Here is a 27,183-nt window from a genome sequence, read left to right on the forward strand (position 1 = left end):
TTAATAGGATTTTTATGTAAACAGGTGGGATTGGCTTCCCCAGTTCTGTAGAAAAATACTCTATATCTGTACCTTGCCCCCATTCTTTGCATTTGTTTATCTGCACAGTGGCTGGGCTCTGAATTAGATATATGATATTAGAAAGTGCAGAGTTGGCATCCCCACCTTAGAATATTCTACATACTTGTATGCATCATTGCAATATCCATGTACCAAATGACATTAAACTCCAAATTGCTTGTAACTGACTTGGTAACCTGTCTGTCAGTCATTTTAACATTTCTACCTTCAGAAAACACTTTCATTATGGAGTTGTCCTCTGGTGCATTTGCTATGTAGTGTATGCCCCTTGCAGAAGATTCTAGGACATATTCCTGGGCTCACCATAAATACACCTACCATTTCCTTGCTGTTTATAATTCACAGGACAATTAGGGTTGACAACTGCTTGGGAAAATGAGATGATCTTCTTTGCCGTCTCTGCATTGTACCTACGGGATATAGCATGCCTGTGCCAGTTGGTAACTTACCAAGTGGCAAAGTATTTTCGTGCCCTTCCCAGTGACATGTGTAGGGGCTCCACTACACATGCTCACTAGGACAGGCATGAGAAGGCCACCAGTTCTCTTCTGACCGCTGCACTGATCAAAACGATCTCTTCACCATGGTCGGTTGACTTACCTTTTTCCTATTATTCACTCTTCCCCCCCCCCCACACACACACTTTTCCTTTTTGATTTTAACTTTTGGATCCTAGAATACAAAATCACAAGGCAAGTCAATAAGGGACTTAGACTTTCCTCAGGACTCCAGGGGGCTGGGGCCCTCCCCCTCCCCTCTCCATCCCCTCCATACTCCTCATTTTCCTATTTTTCTGCCCTTCATCATACAGAAAAGCATTGGGAATTCTTCAGATACTGTTTGCAGTGTGGTAGCAAAATTCCACCGCCCAACAGCCACTTCCTCTGTCTCCTTTGTTTGGGAGAGGCGGATAGAACAGATTCGTGCATTCACTGCTCTAAAGTTCTTGAAATAGACCTGAAAGAACTGAGCAGCTTGAATCTGGGAAGCACATGCAGAATTGGCTCTCTCTGCCAGTCAGATGGCAACAATTCCACTTGACTTTTCCAGCCACACTCTGGGCTCAACCTCGATGGTCACCCTGTCATCGAATCAGACTCCTGCTGACGCTGATCAGTTGGTGCTAAAACTCTTAACTATGGCATCTAAGTTGGATTCCTCCACTCCTGCTAAAAAATGCAGGGAGGATAAGGAACTCAAACATGACAAAAAACTTGAGAAGATGACTGACAAATTCAAGAGCCCTCGTAGGGACTCTGATAAATCAGCATCCTCTCCACACTGTCTGTCAGACCCAATGCACCTTACACCCATTCCACCTCTTCAGTTTCTAGACTCATCTATTCATGGACACACCTTGTCAAGACCAAGGACGCCATCAACTCAAATGGTTCACCTTTCTGAGGTGGATCAGGAAATTGATCTAACACAACAATCCTTCAGTGTCCAAAAGCTCTTGCATTGACCACCTTTCAGCTTCACATCATAACAAGAATGATCATGATGTGGCGGCTGCAACAACTTGCCCTCAAGATTGTAGACTCTCCCCCTGGCATGGCTAACCCTCAGATCAAAACCAATTGTCGAGTTGAGACCAATCTGTAGGACCAACATCAGTGGCAATACCTATATGGTGCCTACTGATTAGCCTCCTCTTTCACTTGGCTGCCTGGATGCACATCCACAGATTGGGATTGAGGTTTGATGGTATCTCAACACTCTACAGCATCCCACACTGTAAAGACCAATGTCAGACACTCTGGCACCATTGGCCCCTTTGGATCAACCCCACAAACACCATGATGGTCAGTTGACCATCCAACCTAAGCCAACTCTGACATCGATACAGTCAGTACCAAAGGATCTGGTACTGACCTTACATCTTTCTGAGCCTTCTGACACCAAAGACTCTCCATCTGCTTCCAATGGGGATTCTGGGGAGGAGGACTCAGATCCACATACTTCAAATGCTGCTCCATCTCCCACACCATGTGTGACATAGGATGTGCCAATTTCGCCATCTGAAGATCTAAAATACTATGGCAACTTTGTTAAGAGAATGGGTCACTCTTTGGTACTCTCAATAGGGCAGCCTCAGCCAACAATCATGGACACTATCTTTGACATCGTTCAAACAAATGTTTGATTTTAATTATATATTGTGAAATGTTAATTTAAAGTGTAATTTTATACTTTTATGTTAGTTTTATATATGTTGTAAGCCGCCCTGAGCCACTCGGTGGGAAGGGCGGGATATAAATCCCAGATAAATAAATAAATAAAATAAACTGGACAGTTCCAGTGTTATAGCATTCCCCATGACTTCAGTCATGCTCCAGGCCACTATAGCTCCATGGCCCAAACCTGCATCAACCCCAATTTCCTCTAGAAGGATTGACCCATGTATAAAATACAAGAGCATGGAGTGGAATGCCTCTTCTCCCATCCTAAGCCCAAGTCCATGGTAATCACCTCCTCTTCCAAAAGCCACTGTGTTCTCTCTACACTGGCAGACAAAGAGGGTAAGAAATTGGATTAGCTGGGCAAGAAGTTCTACTCAGCAGGAGCCCTAGGCATGAAAACCTCAAATTATGCTGCATGCATGGGGGAATACCCATGTTCTCTCTGGGAACAACTTTCTGATCACTACCCTCCCAGAGGACAAACAACTTGAGGCCAGATGTATCCAAAAGGAAGGCATGCTTTTAGCAAAGTAGCAGCTGAAGTTGGGTAAACACATTCTGGACATCTTTGCTAAAATCCTCACCTCAGCAATAACCTTATGGAGCCACTCCTGGCTATGCTCCATAGCCCTTCAATAGGACATCAATCTTACATAGAAGATCTCCCTTTTGAAGGGGAGAGTCTGTTTAGCTCTACCACTGATTCAGTGGCATGCAGCCTTGACAAGAGCATTAAAGCCTCTCACAACTTCGGAGTTTCTACCTCCACTCACTCCTCTAGATCCTTCTTTCCCTGTCTAGGCCCTTGTTCCCAGTGTTCCTTCAGGAAACAATCTTCTGATCAGCTGTGGCTCTCCAGTCAACAATGTATGTGTTGATCCTCATGTTCAATCTGGGCACCTCTCAGGCTGCCAGACTGAAGGGCATCAAGGCCCCCAAGCAGGGCCTTTGACTTTTACCCCCTTAGTCTTCCACCTCCTTCAGTCACCCAACCAGGCCATTCCAAAGCCACCGGCATCCATCCACACTTAACAGCTTGGAAGCACATAACCTTAGACAAGTGGGTTCTTTCCATCATCTCCAAGGGGTACATGATAGAATTTGTTCAAAGCCCGATAACAACCGTCTTTGTCATCACTCCTCTGTCAACCATCCTACCGGAAGAGGTTCAAACTTTACTCAGCAAGCATGCCATAGAACCGATCCCTCACTCCTTCCAGTACCTTGCCATGGAATCTATTCTCTTTACAGTTTCCAAGTGGGATGGGAACCTCTGCCCTGTGCTATCATGGATCTCAGGGCACTGAACAAGTTCATCACCTTCTGGAAGTTTTGCATGACATCTCTCCAGCACATCTCCCTGCTTCTCAGAAAAGGAGCCTGGATGGCAACTTTGGAATTGGAAGATGCATATTTCCATCTGAACATAAGACCATGCCACAGGAAATGTCTTCATTTAACCATAGAGAAGAACCACTACCAGTACAAGGTCCTTCCTGTTGGGATCCTGATTCTTGGAACAGTCTTTACAAACATGGTGGTGGTCATTGCTTACAGGGTATCACTGTATTTCCATATATAATTGGTTGCTATTGGTGGATTCAAAGAAAACCCTTCTAAATGACATACAGACCTGGACCTTCTACAGAATTTGGGACTTTGTGTGAACCTAAAAAAAAAAAATAATAATTTTGTTCCTGCCACCGGGGTCCAGTTCATTTGTGCACTGCTTGACTCAACAGACCACAGGACATTTTTTCGCATAGAGGGAGCACAAGTCATTATCTCTCTGATTCATTTGATATTGGTGCAATGGGATGCCTCAGCATTTCAGATTCAGCATTTACTAGGCTTGATGGCTGCAACAATCTCAGTAATAGTCTTTGCCAAACTACACATGAGAAGATTGCAACTCTGGTTCCTATGGACTTTCAACCCACAAATCCACCCCAGTCCCTTCGTCTGATCCTACCCTATGAGGTGGTTCTCTCTTTGGATTGGTGGGAAAAAGAGAGGAACCTTCTGGCAGAGGGACCCTTTTGTCCACTGGTTCCATCTGTCACCATCATGACAAGTGCATCCTTACAGTTTGGGGAGCTCACATCAATGGGTTATGTGTAGGTGCCAAATGAAACCCACAACTTGCCAGTTACCACATACATTTTCTAGAAATTTTAGCAGTGAAATATGATCTCCAGTAGTTTCAGCAGATGGTTGCCAAACAAGTCATCTCAATCTCACAGACAACGCAATGGCGCTAAGTTACATCAGCAAACGAAGTGCCACTGCCCCCCCAAAAATGTGCAACTTTGCCCTGGAACTATGGGAGGATTGCAGTGCCTTGGATGTTTTTCTGGTACTGGCACACCTTCCTGGGATTCAGAATGTCATTGTGGATTCTCTAAGGGGGGGTGGGGTGTGCAGGGGTAATTTAGTCGAAAAATTAAATTAAATTAAAAAGAGGTGGCAGAGCTTATTAGCACAACTCATTTGCATGTGCTACACACCCCCTGACAACACCGGAAGGCGTACTAAATTATATCAGCTCAGCATCTACCTCAAAATGCTTCCTGAATTATAATTGTCATCATAAAGCCTTACTCCCATCCAGTGTTCCCTCTAAGCTGAGTTAGCGTGAGCTAGCTCACAGATTTTTACTCTCCAGCTCACACATTTTTGTCTTAGCTCAGGAAGGATGACCCCAGAGCACACTTAATTTATACAGTCACTCACAACTTTAATGCCCGTAGCTCACAACTATAATGCCCGTACCTCACAACTATAATGCCCGTAGCTCACAACTTTAATGCCCGTAGCTCACAACTATAATGCCCGTAGCTCACAACTTTGATGCCCATCGCTCGCAACTATAATGTCCGTAGCTCACTACTATAATGCCTGTAGCTCACAACTTTAATGCCTGTAGCTCACAACTATAATGCCCATCGCTCGCAACTATAATGCCCGTAGCTCACAACTATAATGCCCATAGCTCACAACTATAATGCCCGTAGCTCACAACTTTAATGCCCGTAGCTCACAACTATAATGCCTGTAGCTCACAACTATAATGCCCGTAGCTCACTACTATAATGCCCATAGCTCACAACTTTAATGCCTGTAGCTCACAACTATAATGCCCGTAGCTCACAACTATAATGCCCGTAGCTCACAACTTTGATGCCCATCGCTCGCAACTATAATGCCCGTAGCTCACTACTATAATGCCCGTAGCTCACAACTTTAATGCCTGTAGCTCACAACTATAATGCCCATCGCTCGCAACTATAATGCCCGTAGCTCACAACTATAATGCCAGTCGCTCACAAACTAGAATTTTTGCTCACAAGACTCTGCAGCTTAGAGGGAGCATTGCTCCCATCATACTTTTAAAGTACTTTTCCTGTGAGGCCACAGTGGCATGATGATGATTTCCTGTCTGCTTTATATGTTTCAGTTATTTCCCCTTTTTGTGTGTGTATGGGGGGATTTTTTTAGGGGGGGTAAGAAAGAAAGAGTGCAATAAAAATTTAGAGGTTCTGGGGCTCTGCTCCTATGAGCTTCTCAAAATGAAGCCTAGGGAGGACTGAAGTGGGAACTGAACTGTAATTTGATGAGATTGGTCTTCGATGCATGGGTCTACCCATGCATAGATGGGGTTGTGACCCATCTCAAGAGGAAGTGCCCCAAGTTTTGCACTCAAGCAGGACAGGATGCTCTATCTCTAGGGGACAAGCTCCTCTATCCCTGAACTCAGCAGCATCTGTATCTTCTCCTGCCAATACCTTTAATCATCAGAGTATTGAACAACATCATGCAGGAAGACTCCAGATGCATACTAGTAACCTCCTGCTGGCCATTCCAGCACTGGTTCCCTTTGCTCCTCCATCTATCAAAGGGAAATTTTCACCACTTCCCACGGGTCCTGGATTTCCTGCTCTCTCACTCAGGACAGGTATTCCACCAGAACATTCCCTACCTAAATCTGACAGTCTGGAAGAAAGGATGATGTCTATTCATGATAGAATAGCAAATGTGTTGCTGAAGTGTAGAAAGCCCTCTATGCATAAGTTGTATGACTACAAATGGTAGAAGTTCCTTCACAACTTAGAATCCAGTGGTACATTGCTTCACATTTCAGATCTTTCCTTTATCTTCAGATTCCTTCTCATTTTGGTGGTTAAGGGCCTGAGCCACTCCTCTCTCCAGGTTTACTTGGCTGCTGTATCAGCACACCATGCTCCCATCAAGGGTTACTTGGTGTTCACTCATCCTGACACGCATCCTAAGAAATTCCTTAAGGGACTTTTCAGACTTTTTCTGCCGGTTAGACAACCCACACCTGCTTGGTATCTCCCCTTAGTGCTACATAGACTCATGGGGAAACCTTTTCAACCCTTAGCCACCTGTGACTTGCAGCTCCTCCAGTGGGAAATGGCTTTCCTCATGGTTATAATCTCTGCTAGAAGGGTAGTTGAGCTGTTGGGCCTACATTGTGATTCCGCTTACCTCCATTCCCATTATAATGGTGCCGTCTTAGCTCCTGATGCCAACTTCTTGCCAAAAGTGGTCTCCGAGTTTCCCTTGCAGTCAGCTATTTCCCTGCCGGTCTTTTTTCCATCTCCAAGTACTAATGCCAAGACATGTCTCTACTCCCTGGATGTGAAGAGGACCTTGTTGTTTTATTTAACCAGGACCCAGTCCTACGGTAAGGACACTGCCCTCTTATGCCCCATATAGGAAGTGTCAGCAGATCTCCTTGCAGCACTTGTCAGAATGGATTGCGGGGGCTTTGTAGCAGTCAGAAGAACTGGTAGGATCCAGTGAGCATGCACAGTGGAGGTTTTGTGCATGTCACTGGGAAGGGTGCAAAAATCCTTTGCAGTTTGGTAGGTTACTGATTGAGATCAGTGCAAGCACAATATATCCCATAGGAGTGAATGCACAGATGACCACTCAAAGATCACCAGTTACAGGTAAGCAGCCTCTTTTTTTGACCCAGTAATGTTATTTACATCTTTGTCATAAAAAAAGTTTCAGATGCATGTTTCCATACATTAATCCAGTATTAAATAGACAGAACATTTCCCCTCATTCTAGTTGGAAGTTCTAAGGTCAAGACATATAGTGATAAGCAAGCTCATTTTCAGAAAAGTGTGTGCCCCATTATTATATTCTTCTCATTGAGGAAACTCTTTGAAGCATCCAAGGAACCTCTGGGTTCTCCAGAACATGTTTTGAAAAACCACTGTTCTTCAGATACGATGAGAATTTTCCCTTCTCCAGATTTCTGATTTATTGTGTGTGGTAAATTTCTCCTCACCATTTGGAAGGATAATCCTATTCTGACAACTATTTTACCACAAATCTGCACATGACATTTCATTTTTATAACAAAAAAATTCCTTGTCAGTTGACAAGATGAAACGGGTAAACAACATCAAGGTGAAAAGCTTTACCCCAAACTGATTAAATCAGCTGCATTAAACAACTGCATTCCCAAGAGGTTACATTAGGAAACTGCATTCCCAAGAGAGCCAGTTTGGTGTGATGGTTAAGTGCACAGACTCTTATCTGGGAGAACTGGATTTGATTCCCCACTCATTCACATGCAACTGCTGGAGTGGCCTTGGGTCCATCATAACTCTGTCAGAACAGTTCTCTCAAGAGCAGTTTCTGTCAGAGCTTGGTCAGCCCCACTTACCTCACAGGAGGTCTGTCATAGAGAGGGAAAGGAAAAGGAGAATGTAAGCTGCTCTGAGACTCTTAAGTGAATCGCGGGGTATATATCCGATCTCTTCTTCTTTTTCTACATGCATGCTGCGGTGAATTAGTACTTGGTAAATGGTCACTGTATTTGCCAGTTACCGTCAGATAAATCTTGAAATAAATTCTTTTCTCTGTCACAGTCCTTCACTGAAAGCCATTCTCTATAGTGTTTCATGTGTTGGATAGATGCATCTGAAAAGTGAGGTGAGAAAAGTGGTTTTCTTTTAGTGTGCTGTCATCTTCTGAAGATACCCAAAATGTCTCAGGGCTTTGAGACCAGAAGAAGTGAAAATACAATTTTACTTGGTTAGAAAACTTGGCCCCCGCCCCTTACCCTCCACCACAACTCATAATATACATTTTGATTAAAATTGAATTTAAATAATGCAAATAAAGAAACAATATGGTTCTAAGCAGCTGATTTCCAAAGTTCAGCAAAAGAGAGCATTAGGAAACTTTGTTTATATTAGCTTTTAATTTGAAAGTTGGAAAAAGTACTTTCACAGTTACACTGAAATACACCAAGTGATGTAATTTACAATGTTTTATCTTTGGGGGTTTCCATGTCTGATTTTTACAATAGAGGAAGTAATGCTTGCACTTATTTCTTAATGTTGTACTTCTTGAATTGCACCATCTTTACTTAAAGCCCCATGGGAGCATACTGATAAAGTAATATATGTAGAGATGGATGGACACATCTAATGGTACTGTAAGCAGATGGCCAGTTTTTGCATTAGTTTTCCTAAAGGGAATAACATGATAGAGCAGCCACCTGTCCAAGTGATCTCAAGGTTCAAGCTAAATAGTAAATTCTCTTTTGTTGGCAGTTGATTGAAGGCTGATGGGTAGCTCAGAGTACTTGATGACACTGTGTGTTATTTATCACTTTACTCTCCATGGTTATGTACATTATTCGCATTTACATATTAAATATTTGTAGAGTACAATAATTATTTGCTGCTGCTTTTTCCTGCTGTTACTGTTTCACCTGTGTCATGCCTGATGATGAAGATGTGATGCCTTGGCTAGGTAAACGTCGCTATGTATAGAATAGAAGAACTATTACCAAATGAATATATACTGGAACTTCCCAGATTTTATTGTTTGCACTCCTCCTGGAACATTGATGTGCCTCTTTACTTTCATAGTAATGGTTCATATTTTACACGCTTCTGCCATACTAGCCATGACCTCCTACGTGTATAACATGTGGGCATCAAAGTATAAATGTTGGTCCCAATTAATATGTCAGTTTCTGGTGGGGGATAGTTATAACAAGTTCTGTGCCGTGTAGTTTGTCCCCAAAAGATGAAAATAATTGTGTACCAAGATGACCCAGATTTTAACAGGATGAATTCTTAAAAGTATGGTAATATTGTACTGCAGAACTAGAAGTAGAAGTGGAGGGGAAACTTAGTATTGTCCAAGGGCTTGGGGGTATTGGTGAAAAACAAGACTTTATTCTTTTGAACCTCCACAATAATTTTGTTGGGGGTGGGGAGCTATTCAGCTTCAGATGAAGTTTGCCCTTATCTTGGGGAACTTGACAAACACAAGTCCATAGCTCTCTTGTACAGGAATTATTCATGTGGCATTTTGGATGCTGGCCTATATATTGTAGCTCTAACATTCATTTAATGAATAAGTACTGCAGACTTCCTTCTTAATTGGAATTGATGTTCCTGAGCTTGCTCAGCCTTCTCTAGTGAGTTCTCCCTGCTTTTTGTAAGCCCTCCACCTTTTAGAAATTATAATTTTTTTATCATGGGAAGGGGGTGCTGGCAAGAAAATGGTACACACAGGAAAAGGGAACGTGGCTTCCTCTATTAAGCTTTTTTTCTGATAGAAACCTGATGAATGTTCTAAGCATTTTCTAGCAAAGCTCAAAAATATAAATGCATTTTATGGCAAGGGATATGCATGTCTTGCTCATCATTGTTTTTAGAAGTTATGTCTGAGATCAACAATCGTTACCCACGTTCAAGTCCAAGCTTTCTTGGGTCTACTCCAAGCTTTAAATGTCTTTTATCTGATAACAGCTCCTCATATTATATGATACTCCAAAAGGTCCCTGACTTTCTAAAGCAGCTTTTCGGGTAACAAGGTATTGTGCTAGGAAGTGCTGGGACTCGAGCCCTTATGAATGTGGAGAAGTTCCTTGAGCAATTTTGAATCCTGCCCATATGTCTGTCTACACATCGGTGAGCCATGTTCTAGCTAGGGTTGCCAATCCCCAGGTGGGGGCAGGGGATCCCCTGGTTTGGAGACCCTCCCCCCGCTTCAGGGTCGTCAGAAAGAGGGGGGAGGGGAGGGAAATGTCTGCTGGGAACTCTGTTATTCCCTAGGGAGATTTATTCCCATAGAAAATCATGGAGAATTGATCCGCGGGTATCTGGGGCTCTGGGGGGGCTGTTATTTGGGGTAGAGGCACCAAATTTTCAGTATAGCATCTAGTACCTCTCCCCAAACTACCCCCCCCCCCAAGTTTCAAAAAGATTGGACCAGGGGGTCCAATTCTATGAGCCCCAAAAGAAGGTGCCCCTATCCTTCATTATTTGCTATGGAAGGAAGGAATTGACAAGGTGTTCCGACCCTTTCAATGTGATGGCCAGAACTCCCTTAGAGTTCAGTTACGCCTGTCACAGCCTTGATCTTGGCTCCACCCCCAAAGTCTCCTGGCTCCACCCCCAAAATTCCCAGATATTTCTTGGATTGGACTTTGCGACCCTAGTTCTAGCCTACAAAAGGAACAATTGGTTTTCATGATTTTGCTGGTTGTGTTACTCACAAGAGGTGTTATAATAAATAATGCCACTTATTGTTTATTCTATATATTATTTCAATAAAATAGTGAGTCATACCAACGGTACTTCCATGCAGGGGCGTAGCTAGGGCTTTGGGGGCCCGGGGCCCAAGATTTATGTGGGCCCCCCTACGTGTGTGCACGCCACCGGAAACAGGAAGTGACGTCACTTCCAGCGATGTCACTTCCGGTGACATCATGCCACCGCCGGAAACAGGAAGTGACATCACTTCCTGTGACATCATTTCCCCCGTGCCACCTGCCGGAAACGGGAAGTGATTCCTGAAAACTTATACTCTGGAACTTTTGTTGATCTCTGAGGAGCCGGTGGACTTTGACCTAGGAGTAATCCAAGTAAAGTTAAGCCATTTTTAAAAAAAAACGGGGCCCAGAAGTATTTAACAGCACTGTGCCAACAGCAGCCATGCCAGCACATTACCTATCATTTCCCCAGGTGATCCAGGTTACTTTTTAAAATCTTCTTGGGGACTTCTCCGTGGCTGCAGAAGTTCTGTACCGATGTTACCTGGAACGCTTTGAAAGGAAGGCCAGGATCACGCACAATCGCTATTGCGGGGGTGGCCGAACTTGCTTAATGTAAGAGCCACACAGAATAAATGTCAGATGTTTGAAAGCCACAAGGAAGGAAGGAAGACAGACAGACAGATGATTTATATTCTGCCCTCCACTCTGAGTCTCAGAATGGCTCACAATCTCCTTTATCTTCCTCCCCCACAACAAACACCCTGTGAGATAGGTGGCACTGAGAGAGCTCTCCCAGAAGCTGCCCTTTCAAGGACAATTGCTACGAGAGCTGTGGCTGACCCAAGGCCATTCCAGCAGATGCAAGTGGAGGCGTGAGGAATCAAACCTGGTTCTCCCAGATAAGAGTCTGCACACTTAACCACTACAATGGGAGGGAGGAAGGAAATGGATGGGGAGGGAGGGAGAAGTGGAAAGAAATATACTTTAACTTTAAATGCACTCTCCAAGTCACCAGCTAGCTTGGCAAAGTGATTTAAAGAGACAAATGCCTTCTCCAAGCCAGCTACAGGGCAGTGGGGATTTCAAGAAACCTGGACTGGCCACAAAAACAAAAGCTCTGTGTTAGAAACTGCGTTCTCATGGGGAATTTGCAACCTCGAGTGACAGATATGTCCATTCACAACCAATTTTAGATCCAAAACCTTCAGGAGTAACTCAAGAAAGTTTTGAGAGCCACACGATATGTGTGAAAGAGGCACATGTGGCTCCCGAGCAGCAGTTTGGCCACCCCTGTGCTACTGGTAACCCCCAGGTCCTTGAACTCAAACTGCACTCCCCAACAGGCTGTGGCACAGTGGAGCAGTCCCCTCTACTCCAAAGCAATTTGGGGCCAGTCTCCATCAGCCTGACCTACCTCAAAGGGTTGCTGTGAGGACACAACACAGCTCCTTAGCTGAGATCAAAGTGCACTGGACAGAGGAGCAGATCAACACAGCAGGCAGGGGACCCCTCCACCCCCAGCCCCCGGGGCTGTGGCGGCACGGAGGCCATTGGGCGTGGGGAGAGCCAAACTCACTTAATGAAAGAGCCACATAAAGTAAACATCCGATGTTTGAGAGTTGCAAGACATGCGCATCAGGGGAAGGAAGGAAGGAATCACAGAATCCTAGAGTTGGAAGGGACCTCTAGGGTCATCTAGTCCAACCCCCTGCACAATGCAGGAAACTCACAAACACCTCCCCCTAAATTCACAGGATCTTCATTGCTGTCAGATGGCCATCTAGACTCTGTTTAAAAACCTCCAAGGAAGGAGAGCCCACCACCTCCCGAGGAAGATGGGGAAGGAGAGGTGGGAAGAAAGCAACTTTAACTTTAAATGCATTCTCCAATCTGCCAGCTGACTTGGCTTGGAGAAGCGATTTAAAGAGAGAAATGCCTTCTCCACAGATCAATTTTCCATTGTACCCTATGAACTCAGCAAAGAGAAGCCGAGATAGGACAAGGGGGGGAAGTATTCTGCCATATATAGAAGGAAAAAGGCAACAGAGAGATGGTGCAGATGTACCTGTGGGATCAGGGAGTAGAAAAAGGGGGAGGGTTTTGAGAAGCACAGGAACAGAAACACCTGCATGGCTAGGAGGAGTATCTGTATTTCTCATTAGCTTTGTATTACCTTTCTGAGGCTTGTGACACTGGAGTACAACCTCTGAGTGGAGACAGGGTAAATGAAAGAAGCAAATTTATATACATAATTATGTTAGAATTTTTGCGCCGAGCAAGGATACAGCGACTGGGCCAGACTTTTGATCTGAGCCATGAAACTGTCCATGTTGCCCTCAACGGCGGTAAAGTCCAGCGGGAAGCTCTCCACCGGCAGCCCTGCCGCCTCGCTCCGCTGGCGGGCCGCCGCCCGCCTGCTGCTGCCCCCGCCGCCTCCAGCTTTTCCTGCCCTCCCTGCCGCCGGGCCCCCAGTGCAGCAGCCCCAAGAGCAGCAGCAGCGGCAGCCTCTGCACCGTCCCTCTGCCCATCGCGCCGCGGAGCCACCGGCCGGGAAGGAGGGAGAGAGGAAGGAGCTGCGGCGGCTCGAGGGCGCCTCGGGGACGCTGCGCTCTGCCCCTGGCGGCGAGCGGCGCTTCGCGGACTCTGCGTCGGGGGGGCTCCCACCGGCAGCCTGTGCCCGCCTGCCCAGGGTCTCGCCGCGGGGAGGGAAGCGGGAGCCAGTGCCTGACGGTGCCCGAGCGGCCAGGGCTCAAGAGCAGCAGCAGCGGCAGCCTCTGCACCGCCACCGTCCCTCTGCCCATCGCGCCGCGGAGCCACTGGCCGGGAAGGAGGGAGAGGAAGGAGCTGCAGCGGCTCGAGGGCGCCTCGGGGATGCCGCGCTCTGCCCCTGGCGGCGAGCGGCGCTTCGCGGACTCTGCGTCCGGGGCTCCCACCGGCGGCCTGCGCCTGCCCGCCCGCCCAGGGTCTCGCCGCGGGGAGGGAAGCGGGAGCCAGTGCCTGACGGTGCCCGAGCGGCCGGGGCTCTGCGAGGGGCCCCCCAGACCTGCAGGGGCCCCCGAGACCCGGGGCGGCCCGCCCTCCCCGCCCCCCCCCTCTTTACGCCACTGCTTCCATGTATATTGGTTATACATAAGAAAGTATAATTTTCCAGTTGCTTTGACCAGGAGCATGCAAACAAGGGGCACTCAAGTTCATGTCCAGGCTTTGTTTGTAGCAGGAACTCCATTGCATATTAGATCACACACCCCTGATGTAGCCAGTCCTCCTGAAGCTTACACTAGGCCCTGTACTAAGAGCCCTGTAAGCTCTTGGAGGATTGGCTACATCAAGGGGATGTTGCCTAATGTGCAAAGGAGTTACTGATTCGCTGTAGTCCAAGTAAACGATAGTGGTGTTTTTGAAATGGTTGGTTATATAACCATCCATACCAGTGAGTAGTGCTGTTGCTCATATGAGTGTGGGTTCTATATTATTTCTAGTTCCTCTTTTGTGTCCTGGGAAAGCTGACTGTTTAACTGTTTTGCGATCTGTGTTGGAGATCGCTCGGAACCATTGATTGCACTTGTTTCTTTGAACAAATGTGTTACATTATCCAACTGAACGACAAGTCTGTACACAAATATCAAGTCTGTACACAATTCAAGTCTGTACACAAATATCAACTTGGAGTCCACTTGCAGATAAGTTGACACAGTACAAACTTCTGTCCTTTGCATTCCCAAAATTTCCTATTCTGAGAAGTTAAATTTCTCAAATAAAAGTTTCTGGCATTGATGAATAAATAGTGCAGGTTCATAAAATTCAGGAAAAATTAAAAATACTTAAGAACATAAGAGAAGCCATGTTGGATCAGGCCAGTGGCCCATCCAGTCCAACGCTCTGTGTCACACAGTGGCCAAAAAAATTATGTATACACACACATATATATATACACACTGTGGCTAATAGCCACTGATGGACCTCTGCTTCATATTTTTATCTAACCCCCTCTTTATCTAACCCCCTCTTGAAGCTGTCTATGATTGTTGCCGCCACCACCACTTAAGTTTGTTAGGATGGCTAAACGTAACATGTGATTTCAGAAACATATTCCCTTAATGAACAATGAAGTGTGTAGGCAAACAGTGCATGATTGGCTCTGTGCTGGCAATTCTTTGATTACATAGCCATTAATATTTTGGCGGTGATAAACTCAAGAGATCATGTTTAAACCTCTCATTAATACTTTGTGGTTTGTTGAGCTTAACTGAAAAGACATTCCTTTCAAACAAGCCAAAAGGGACTTGACAATTGTAGTGCAATGGCAAAGTGAAATGCAGTTCTTACAAAATATAATCTGTACCTATCATGATTAAAGTGGAAATGATTATAACTCATGTTGCTTTCCACTGCAGTTTCTCATGTCCTTTGTTAAAATATTTATTCTTGCAAAGGAGACTAGTTTGTTTTAATCATATACAGGACATTGATTAAGATGATGTACGGCCTTATGTTTTAGCCATGATTTGTCTAACGCACCCGTTTTCATGTGGTGGTTATTGATACCAAGACAAAATATTTTCTACAAGGTGAAAAGGCACTTAAGTGATCTTTTATGAGATGAGACAGGACTCTGGCTCTAGAAATATGTTGGCGTGAACTGGGCAAAGCATTTCACAACCTAAAGTAGAATTCAGTTTGATCACTTTGGAAGAGGTTTTCTAAGATAATGGAAACACTTTCTTTTCCATATCTTATTTGCTATTGTTATTTTATAATGCACTATTTACCTGGAAACATTTCAACTTTGCAGGGTCAGAGGACTACAGGAGTAAGTTCAGCGGGGAGTGCTTCATGGATCTTGTCTGTCCTGAGAAGTGCCGCTGTGAAGGAACGATTGTAGATTGCTCCAACCAAAAACTCACCCGACTTCCCAGTCATCTCCCAGAATATACCACAGATCTGTAAGTGTTCCACTTTGAGCAGTAACAATTAATAGAATGCCTAGCAAGTAAAATGGTTGTGTTAATTCCAGTTTTGTTGGTTAAGTTTGGAAATTTCAGAGAAATCAAAAGGCCAGTAGGTATGGGCCAATAAATTTGGGTTGTGAATTTATTTACTGAATTAACATAAAATGAAACCAAAATGTTAATGCTGTTGTTAAAACCAACACTAATATGGAAACTAGCAACACCTGATAATTTCCATTTGTTTTTGTTATTCTGAAACCCCTAGTCGTCATTCCTTAATGTACAGACTTCCATATAACCATTTTAAGAAACAGACCTTAAAATTCACTCTAAATATACATTTTACAGTGTCAAGACCTGCATTTTAAAACCTATAAAAATATGCAAAATGGTGTAGCAAAGGAATTGTTTTTGTCACAGAAACAAAACGTTACTGAAAAGAAATGAAAAAAAAAATGTTTAAACACATTCCTTTATTCTGGGGAGGATTTAGATAATTGCATCTGATAAACAGGATTATTAATGGAACTGTGTTCAAATACTATTTACTTTCTAGCTCCTTTTTAAATGAAAGGCTCAAGATAAACGTATAATTGTTGCATACACTATAATTAATTTCTGCATCAGATTCAGAACTTTGTGTTTGGACTGAAATAGAAAATGAAAAGAAGAATGTCGTAGTTTCATCTAATATGAAATTACAGCAACAGGCATCGTTGTTTTTCTGTTGCAGTGGTACAGTGGTATCCTAAAGGAGGGTCAAGATAATTACAGCTGCAATACATTCCTTAGAAGTGTTTATCAAAACTATTTTGATAGAGGGGTTTTCCCACAAATTGAAAATATATCGATTTGTCTTTTAATGTCACAATGTTTAAATATGAAGCACTGCAATTGGTACCTGCACCTCAAGTTAATATTACAGATAATATTGTTGTGTGACAGATTTGCATGCCACGTTGATACGTCTAAGGCTATGACATGTTTTAATTGTTTTTCATAAGGCGTTTAAATGACAATGACATTTCTGTTCTCGAAGTTACTGGAATATTCAAGAAGCTCCCCAGTTTGCGGAAGATGTAAGTTCTGTTTTGTTTTGTTTTTTTAAATTGTTAGGATACACAGTGTGGCTTAACAGAAACTGATTAAAGCAGCCAGTTTGGTGTAATGGTTAAGAGCGTGGACTCTCTTCCCTTTCCTTTTGTACCCTTAGAAGCTTATTGATTCAGAAATCTTGAGCAACAGAGAGCACAGACTCTAATCTGGGAGAACCAGTTTTGATTCTCCACTCCTCCATATGCAGCTGCTGGGTGACCTTGGGCCAGCCACAATTCTCTGAGTGCCGTTCTCTCATGAGCAGTTCTCAAAAGAGCTCTCTCAACCCCACCTACCTTCCGTTTTGCACCTCAAGCAGGTCTCATGGAAGCAGTGGAAACTGTGAACTGATGCCCGGAGACAGTTTTGGAATGGATGAGGGCTAAGAAACTGAAACTTCATCCCAACAAAACGGAAGTGCTACTGGCAGTGGGGGGTGGGGGGGTGGGGAGGTCTGAACCAAGAACTGGGATATTTCCTGTTCTGGGTGGAGTTGCACTCCTGAATGACCAGGTTCATAGGTCGAGGGTGGTCCTGGATCTGGGCCGCCTGTTAGATAAATATGCGTTAACAATGGCTAGGGTGCCTCTTACCATCTTCTGCTGGTGAGCTGGCTATAGCTGTTCCAGGGGTGGGTGTGACATATTATCACTGTGGTGCATGCCCTGGTAACATCTAGATTAGATTACTGACGTGTATTGTATTTGGGACTTTGGTATAGCTACCATTGGTATAGAATGCTTTGGTATAGCTGCCATTGGTATAGAATGCTTTGGTATAGCTGCCATTGGTATAGAATGCTTTGGTATAGCTGCCATTGGTATAGAATGCTATGGGCCAAGAATGCTGACTGAAACTGGTCACAGGGACCATATCTTGCCTGCTTTGTTCTATCTGTACTAGTTAATAGTTTGTTTTTGGGACCAATTCAACGTGCTGGTATTGATCTTTAAAACTCAATGTGCAGGGTTTAAAGTAGATAAAATAAAGTTCAATTTATTTTATTTTATTTATTCATTTATAGCCTGACTTTCTTGCTGAGACTCAGTGCAGTGGGAATCAAATTCCAGGAACACAAATTGAAACCAAAACAAAAACTGTGTTTGAGTCATGACATACAATAAACAATGCAGAAAGGTGATACATACAATAAAGATAGCAATAGTCAATCCTATACCATTATAAAAATAATCTACAGACCTGTTCCGTTATCCTGCAGTTGTAATTAGGTTCAATCCCTGGCATCTCTAAAAAGGGTCCAGGCAAATAGGTGTGAAAAAACTCAGCTTAAGACCCTGGAGAGCCGCTGCCAGTCTGAGTAGACAATACTGACTTTGATGAACCGAGGGTCTGATTCAGTATAAGGCAGCTTCATATGTAGGAGGGATGGTGGCTCAGTGGTAGAGCATCTGCTTGGGAAGCAGAAGGTCCCAGGTTCAATCCCCAGCATCTCCAACTAAAAAAGGGTCCAGGCAAATAGGTGTGAAAAACCTCAGCTTGAGACCCTGTAGAGACACAGGGAGGGGCTGTGGCTCAGTGGTAGAGCATCTGCTTGGTAAGCAGAAGGTCCCAGGTTCAATCCCCGGCATCTCCAAAAAAGAGTCCAGGCAAATAGGTGTGGAAAACCTCAGCTTGAGACCCTGGAGAGCCGCTGCCAGCCTGAGAAGACAATACTGACTTTGATGGACCCAGGGTCTGATTCAGTATAAGGCAGCTTCATATGTTCATAATTCCTTTATAAAAATGCCCTGAACATATATATTTTTGCACATTCTGTGGAATGATACAAGTGTGGGAAGGCCTCCCTGACCTTCTGCAGCTATTTAGCATTGTGCAGGGGGTTGGGCTAGATGACCCTGGATGTTCCTTCTAGCTCTGTGATTCTATATTACTTCCCCTTTTGAGGCTAGTGATCATTTGACACAAAAGGAATTAGAGGAAATATAACCTGTTAAACTACATAATCACAATAGCTGATAATTCAGAGGAAATAGCATCATCTGCTTTAAGATATAGTTTAAACTAAAAAGCTTTAGACCATTTTGTCAAACTCAATGATACCTCATATATTATATTTATTTTTACCCTGTGAGAAGTCGACTGGGTTTCCACTGTCCTGTTGTCCATTCGCAAGTATTTTTTTTTTGCCGGGGGGGGGGGGGGCGGGGAAGCACTTGTATCACATTCCACCGACATGAAATATGTTACTATAGAACTATATGTTCTATAGTAAGTTATTTCACAATAAGTTATGATGTAGTTCTGAGACATTGGGTTGGATCCAGCTGGCTTTTTTCATTCAATTTCATCTCTTTCCCTTCCATACCACAACCCCCTGTTCCATGTATCTTTTGTTTATGCAGGTACCATGATGGTCATTGTTTGGGGGGATCAAAGGGCCTTCCCTCCTCCCAGTTCACCGATGAGACAATTGGTTGGATCCAACCCATTGTACCTCATAGGCTATTTAAAATATCCGTACTCTTGGGAAAGATATTTGACATAAATATAGTGGTTGTTTTAAAAGGTATGTTAAGTTCCGTGGCAGAGAAAACTGGTTCTTGTCTGAATTTATTGTTGAGTGTTCTAAATTTAATCCACATCTTAATATGCTAAAACAAGATTGCCTGGTCCAACCACACAGCAGGCCCATGAGGACTGCACCCTTGTGGCATTTTTAAATGGCTGATTTCAGTTCTGAAATTATGCCAGAATACACAGGTCAGGCCCAGGCCAGTCCCATGAAGGCAATAATGTCTAGTTTGGCCATGAGGCATCTTAAGTTCTTCAGAAGTTACTAAGTTTCACTACCTGACCCCACAGTTTCTGGTTATGAAAAGACACATTAGAAGATTGATTTATGCCTTTTTTAAATTCCCCTTCACCAAGGCTTCCTATCTCACTGGAGTAACAATTTGTCTACTGTGGCCATGCATGATATTCTCCTGGATTTTGTATCCATCAAATACTGAAGTACCTTTTCACACAGAGTGGAGAATGTCCAGGTGAGGATTTTCAGATACAGAGAATGAATCCCGAGGATTGTGAGAACCACTTCCTACAAATGTTCCTTGGGTTTGCTCAGAAGGCAACTCAAATTCCCCTTTCTCACTCATTCATATGCATAATATGCAACGACATCCACGATATGCCCTGTTCACCCACTACGTCCACAGTAAACTGTATAGGGATGGATTGTTTTGTGACTAAACAAGTGGTTTCATACATTATTGGCTTTTGTGAGGGAAGGGCTGAGCTAACGGTTGCAGTGAAAGTGAAGGGGTTATTCCTGCAGCCCATGCCAGATATTGCATTGGTGATGACGATGACCCTTGGAGGGTCTTCTGCGCCCTCAGTTTTGGAAGCAGTGATTTTAGGAAGGGAAGATAGTGCGGTGATAGTGGTAACCTAAATAGATGGCTAGAATATGTCAATTTGGTGGATGAGCTTGTAATGTATGGCGCTCGCAGAACGCCACCATTCAAGGCAGCGCAACCATTTCGTTATATCGCACCATCGAAATAGCGTTAGTCCGCGAAAGCCGCGGAGGCAACTGTGACAACCAGGTGCCTCTGCGATGGGCGCGGAACATCCGCCAATCACAGCGAGTGGCGGGAAATATGGCTGGCCAGCATTGGACTGGCCAGCAGGAAGAATAGTCCCGGTGTTGTATATATGCGGGACCCGGCCCGCGTGTTCTCTCTCTTACCTCGTGTTTTGTACCATGCAATAAACTATGTTGCCCTACTCGCGTCTCCAAGACTGGTACATTATAGAGCTCACTAGCCACCTGGAACTTCCTTTTCTGTTGGGAAGAGACAGCATAGGAAGGTGAGGCAGTTCTGCACACTAGCTGTTGTGCCTCCTTTGTGATGCCAGCTACCCCCGGCATCAAAGGTGCAGCGATCATAGCTGAAGAAACGGCAGTAGTAGGCGCTATGGTTACACGATTGGGAAATTCGAATGCCACTTCTTTCAGTGTAACGGGGAACGATGCCAGTTTATTATAGCTTGATGAGTCTTGGCTTCCGCATCAGAAAATCTTGTTTTGCATGGTCATCTTCTTGAATATCCTTATTAAAAGATATTGTTCCTTTCATGGCATTGTGGGGTGGGGGCTGGTCGTAGCTTGTCTTCGCCATTCCTTCAGAGAACCGGTTGAATATCTCCCCATTGTGGTAGTAGTTAATGAACCCCTGTCAAACTTCTTTGCCGAGCCACAGGTGTGCGAACAGCCCAGTCTTAACGTCAGTTCATGGCTTGGCCAACATTTTTTATTTTTATTTATTTGTGATTTATATCCCGCCCTTCCCACCAAGGTGGCTCAGGGCGGCTTACAACAGATAAATCAAACATAAAATTTTAAATTAGGTATTTAAGACATTTAAACATTTAAAACCTTTAAAACCTTTAAGCATTGCAGCAGTATGCATAACAAGAATCTGATAGAACTACACTTAGTTTCCTATGCCAGTTAGGTGTACGCCAGCCGGAAGAGGGTTGTCTTACAGGCCCTGCGGAACTGAGTAAGGTCCCGCAGGGCCCTCACCTCCTCCTCCATGTTGTGGGACATGAAGTCCTGACTGTTATTGGAGAAAAGAGAAGGCAGTCAGTGGTGCCATAGTGTGGCAAGACTGGCCTTGGACTGATATTGGACAGATAAGGCTGCCTGAAGTAAGGAAGTTGTCCCTGGAGTTTTATGAATAACAGATGAGATGTTAATAATAATAATAATAATAACTTTTATTTATATCCCGCCCTCCCCGCCGAGGCAGGCTCAGGGCGGCTCACAGACATGGCATGTGCCATGATTACGGTAAATACATTATACAATAAAATACATTCAAATAAATTAATTAAAACCAGGTTAGAATGGAATGTGTTTTGCTGGGGGAAACACTCATTTTCCCAAGACATGGCCCACCAGGCAAGGCATATGTCGCTGAGATCATTCTGGGAAAGATTGTTTTCAAAGGCAGTATGAAGATTTGTTTGTAACCCAAAACGCAGTGTAGGGGCTAGGGTCCTTTTCATATGGGCTTTTTAACCTACTTTGGCTTCTGGAGGCAAATGGATTTTTTTAAAGGTTTCACACACCTTTAAGATAAAATCTGGCCTCCTGAAGTTAATGGAGCGTTAACCTGGGTTCTCCCAAACCTGTTTTGATAAGGGGATGGGGGGTGCAGTTTGAATTTGGTTGCATTTTACCCTTTAGGCATAGGAAGCCCTTAAAAACATCTGTTTGTCTTCAGAAGCCAAAACAGGTTTAAAGAGCCCGTATGAAAGGAACCTAACTGTGGTTAAAAGTAGCTTTATATCCTGGCTTCAGTTAACAGTAACAATAATTAGTATAGTGGCCTGCATTTATATAATCAGTTAATTGCCATTAGTTTAATTTAAACTGAACTTTGTAATACACTTGAACGAGCACACAGTTTGGAACCACCATGTTTCTGTTAAACATTTTATGTCTTATGAAGCAATAAATTCTTCATGTCCACTCTTGGCAGGAGATAAGAATTTAAGAAGTACAGTTCAGCTGTCTGTATTCTGGCAGCAAGAGATAATAGTGTCCTGTAGTTTATCATAAAAATTGACTCGTTCCGATTTATTATAGATATCTCCAAGCAAAGGGAGCTCCCCAGTATTTTGTATTAGCCTGGATATTTTTAAGCCTCCTGTATCTGTGTGCATATTTGTTCTACTGCAAAGAGGATATTGTGTGTTCCACACTGCCGTGTTAAAACGAGCAGATGTGAGTCAGAAAGCACTTCCTTGTTTACAATATTATTTCCTGAAAATCATAAATCAGGCTTGTTTGTGCCACCTCCTCTCCTCATGTGGATCCGAAGTTTATTCTGTTTTATAGAATAAGGTCTAAAGCATTTGAACATAATTTGCAGTACATCGTTGTATGAAATTTGCCAAAGTTTGTCTAAATGGCTGAAGCTCTCTTTTCTTTCCCCAAGTACATGAAGGGAGACTCTTTTCCAGTGGCAAGTAATTATAACATGAGAGGCTCTCCAGGGGCACAATTCCACATGTCGAAGATCTGTGAGCAGATCTCTAGACACCTTTAATTTTATTTAAAAACAGCCAGAAAGGGAGACGACTTGGATAGGGGTTATGGTGCTAGAATGGATTGGAAGCTTCACCTGCAGCATTTCCCAATTGGGACTCCTCCTTCTATCTACTATTAGCCCCAGTATGGAGAAATAGACTTCCCCCTACTAAGCTAGGAGCAGTTCAGTAAGGCCAATTTGTCTTTAGGAAAATTGGGCGGGGGGGGGAGTGGCCCCGATCCAAATAGCCCCTCTTCCCTCACAATTGCTTTTCTAGAAAAAAAAAAAAATCTTGTGATTGGCCATGGGTTTTCAGTATCTCTTCTAGTTGAGCCTTTGATCACATTACTAGAGTGCCACTTGTTAATTAGTATTGTCAGCAGACAAGATATTTTACAGGGTAACTAAGAAAAAGGAACAGGTATTCAATTCAGAATGAAGTTACAACTCTGAGCTATTTTACACAATGGCCAGTGTAAATAGAAATAGTAGTACAAGTACATTAATATCTCCCCTGTCCAGGGAGTATATGAGTGGGTGTATACAACAGCTAGCTCTTCGTCAGGGTTTTATATATTTAGTAAAAGGGGCAGGAGTGGAATATGCTAAAACCGACACGAAACATCAGAATCCATTTGAATGCACAAAGTATTTATATTTTGTGCCGTAGAAAACTGTAGTAATAAATCAACAGCAAGTTCAAAGTCATATACAGAGGAAGTTTCCTGATGGATAATAGTGAAACACAACAAAAGATGTGTTGATGTTTGCACAAATCTTTCCATACCAATTGCATTATAATTTTTCAGGGAAGTGGGAAGTAGAATGCCTCTGCCTGAAGATTTTGATTGCAAGCTAGGGTTATCAGGTGGTCTGGCTTGGCCTGCAGTTGTGCCTTTAACAACATCATCATCATCATCATCATCATCATCATCATCATCATCATCATCATCATCACATTTTATTTATATCCCGCCCTCCCCGCCGAAGCAGGCTCAGGGCGGCTAACAACAGAAATTCAATACATACATTGTGCTATATTTAACAATATTAGACTACAGTTAATTAAAAACTATTAAAATTCTAAAAACGATAAAATTAATATTAATATGTTAGTGCTATTATACAGATGGTGAGTTTACTTAGCAGTTTTAGTCGGTGAAGGCCATTCAAAAAAGGATGGTCTTGCAGGCCCTGCGGAACTGTTCAAAGTCCCGCAGGGCCCGCATTTCTTCTGGAAGCTGATTCCATAGCTGTGGAGCCATAACGGAGAAAGCCCGAGTACGGGTACTCTGGAGTTTTACCTCTTTTGGCCCGGGAATAGTCAGGAGGTTCTTCCCTGCTGACCTCAGTGCTCTCTGGGGTTCGTACGGGGAGAGACGGTCCCTAAGATAGGCAGGTCCTTGATCATATAGGGCTTTAAAGGTAATAACCAGCACTTTGTAACGAATCCAGTATGTAACTGGTAGCCAGTGCAGTTCACGCAGCCCCTGCTGTATGTGTTCCCACTCTGGGAGCCCCAACAGCAGTCTGGCAGCTGCGTTCTGCACTAGCTGCAGCTTCCGGGTTCGGCACAGAGGCAGCCCCATGTAAAGGGCATTACAGTAATCTAGTCTCAAGGTGACCATTGCGTGGATCACTGTTGCCAGGTCCTGACGCTCTAGGAAAGGAGCCAACTGCCTTGCCTGCCTCAGATGAAAAAAGGCTGACTTGGCAGTGGCTGCTATCTGGGCCTCCATTGATAATGAAGGCTCCAGTAGGACTCCCAGGCTTCTGACTCGGTGCGCCGCTTTCAATGGCGCCCCGTCAAAGACTGGGAGAGATATTTCCCCTCCCAGAGCGCCCCCGACCCAAGCAAAGGACCTCTGTCTTCCCTGGATTCAGTTTCAGCCCACTCAGCCTTAACCAAGTTGCCACGGCCTGCAGTGCCAGGTCCAGATTCTCTGGGACGCAGCCAGGCCGGCCGTTCATTAGCAGATAGAGCTGGGTGTCATCTGCATACTGGTGACACCCAAGCCCATACCTCCTGGCAATCCGGGCAAGGGGGCGCATATAGATATTAAAGAGCATCAGTGAGAGGACTGCTCCCCGAGGCACCCCACAATGTAGTGTGCGTCTCTGGGAGAGCTCACCCCCGATTGCCACCCTTTGTCCCCCATCCTTGAGGAAGGAGGAAAGTCATTGTAGGGCCGACCCCCTAACCCCAACATCGGCGAGGCGGCGGGTCAGTAGCCGATGGTCGACCGTGTCGAACATGGCCGACAGGTCTAACAACATCAGCACCGCCACACCACCTCGATCCAGATGCCGCTGGAGGTCATCTGCCAAGGCGACCAGCACTGTCTCCGTCCCATGGCCCGGGCGAAAGCCGGACTGGCAAGGGTCTAGGATGGAAGCGTACAAACATATGAGGTGCACAAATTAGCTTTCCATGCCATAAATAGGGTTGCCAATCCCCAGGTGGGGGCAGGGGATCCCCCGGTTTGGAGACCCCCCCCCGTTTCAGGGTCGTCAGAAAGCGGGGGGAGGAAAATGTCTGCTGGGAACTCATATTATTCCCTATGGAGATTTATTCCCATAGAATATCATGGAGAATTGATCCGTGGGTATCTGGGGCTCTGGGAGGACCGTCTTTTGGGGTAGAGGCACCAAATCTTCAGTACAGCATCTAATGCCTCTCCCCAAAATACCCCCCAGGTTCAAAAAGATTAGACCAGGGGGTCCAATTCTATGAGCCCCAAAAGAAGGTGCCCCTGTCCTTCATTATTTCCGATGGAAGGAAGGCATTGAAAAGGTTTGCAATCCCTTTAAATGTGATGGCCAGAACTCCTTTTGGAGTTGAATTATGCTTGTCACAGCCTTTATCGTGGCTCCATCCCTAATGTCTCCTGGCTCCACCCTCAAAGTCCCCAGATATTTCTTAAATTGGACTTGGCAACCCTAGCCGTACAGCTAAATATTATCATCTGCCGATTGCAGTAAATCAGGTAACTGCTCAAATACTGACATTCGGATTTCATACTGACAAGAATTGCACCAGCGAGTACTTTAAAGGGGACGAAGTCTTTGACACTGTTGCAGCACGCCCAGTACACACAATAGTCTCAGTCTGGAGGCATCTTTAGCAATTTAGTAATATCACAGGGACTTGTTACTTGCTTCTAAAAACAACAGAAGAAGGAGTTGCAGAGCAAAACATCTGAACAGTAGGCCTGCCAAGCTTCCAATCAGGGCAGGGGAATCTCTCCATTAAGCTCTTGCTGCCTGCTGTGGAGATTTTAAAAATTCAAAAGCATTACAAGCGTGATGATGTCACTTCCAAGAACATATGAAGCTGCCTTATACTGAATCAGACCCTCGGTCCATCAAAGTCAGTATTGTCTCCTCAGACTGGCAGCGGCTCTCCAGGGTCTCAAGCTGAGGTTTTTCACGCCTACTTGCCAGGACCCTTTTTAGTTGGAGATGCTGGGGACTGAACCCGGGACCTTCTGCTCCCCAAGCAGATGCTCTACCACTGAGCCACCGTCCCTCCTACATATGAAGCTGCCTTATACTGAATCAGACCCTTGGTCCATCAAAGTCAGTATTGTCTTTTCAGACTGGCAGCGGCTCTCCAGGGTCTCAAGCTGAGGTTTTTCACGTCTATTTGCCTGGACCCTTTTTGGGAGATGCCAGGGATTGAACCTGGGACCTTCTGCTCCCCAAGCAGATGCTCTACCACTGAGCCACCATCCCTCCTACATATGAAGCTGCCTTATACTGAATCAGACCCTGGGTCCATCAAAGTCAGTATTGTCTTCTCAGACTGGCAGCGGCTCTCCAGGGTCTCAAGCTGAGGTTTTTCACGTCTATTTGCCTGGACCCTTTTTGGGAGATGCCAGGGATTGAACCTGGGACCTTCTGCTTCCCAAGCAGATGCTCTACCACTGAGCCACCGTCCCTCCTACATATGAAGCTGCCTTATACTGAATCAGACCCTTGGTCCATCAAAGTCAGTATTGTCTTTTCAGACTGGCAGCGGCTCTCCAGGGTCTCAAGCTGAGATTTTTCACACCTATTTGCCCTGGACCCTTTTTTGGAGATGCCATGGATTGAACCTGGGACCTTCTGCTTCCCAAGCAGATGCTCTACCACTGCGCCACCGAATCCAGGAACACTGGAAACTCTGTGGCTTTAACATAGAGTTTACAGCAATTCCTAGAGCTGCAATTGTTGAATCTGTGTTTTTGACACTTGTGCCACGGGCTCCCATC

General features: G+C 44.6%; 1 protein-coding gene across 1 annotated transcript in view; it reads left to right on the plus strand.

Annotated features, from left to right (window-relative positions):
* The window catches only part of SLIT3 (slit guidance ligand 3), an 884,772-nt gene that overhangs the window by 639,252 nt on the left and 218,337 nt on the right, over positions 1-27,183 (plus strand). Inside the window, exons 15-16 of the mRNA XM_060240620.1 lie at positions 15,617-15,767; positions 16,778-16,852. Coding sequence (XP_060096603.1) covers positions 15,617-15,767; positions 16,778-16,852 — 226 coding nt within the window. The remainder of the gene's footprint in view (positions 1-15,616; positions 15,768-16,777; positions 16,853-27,183) is intronic.

This window comes from Heteronotia binoei, chromosome 5, assembly GCF_032191835.1.
Source record: "Heteronotia binoei isolate CCM8104 ecotype False Entrance Well chromosome 5, APGP_CSIRO_Hbin_v1, whole genome shotgun sequence".
Lineage (NCBI taxonomy): Eukaryota > Metazoa > Chordata > Lepidosauria > Squamata > Gekkonidae > Heteronotia > Heteronotia binoei.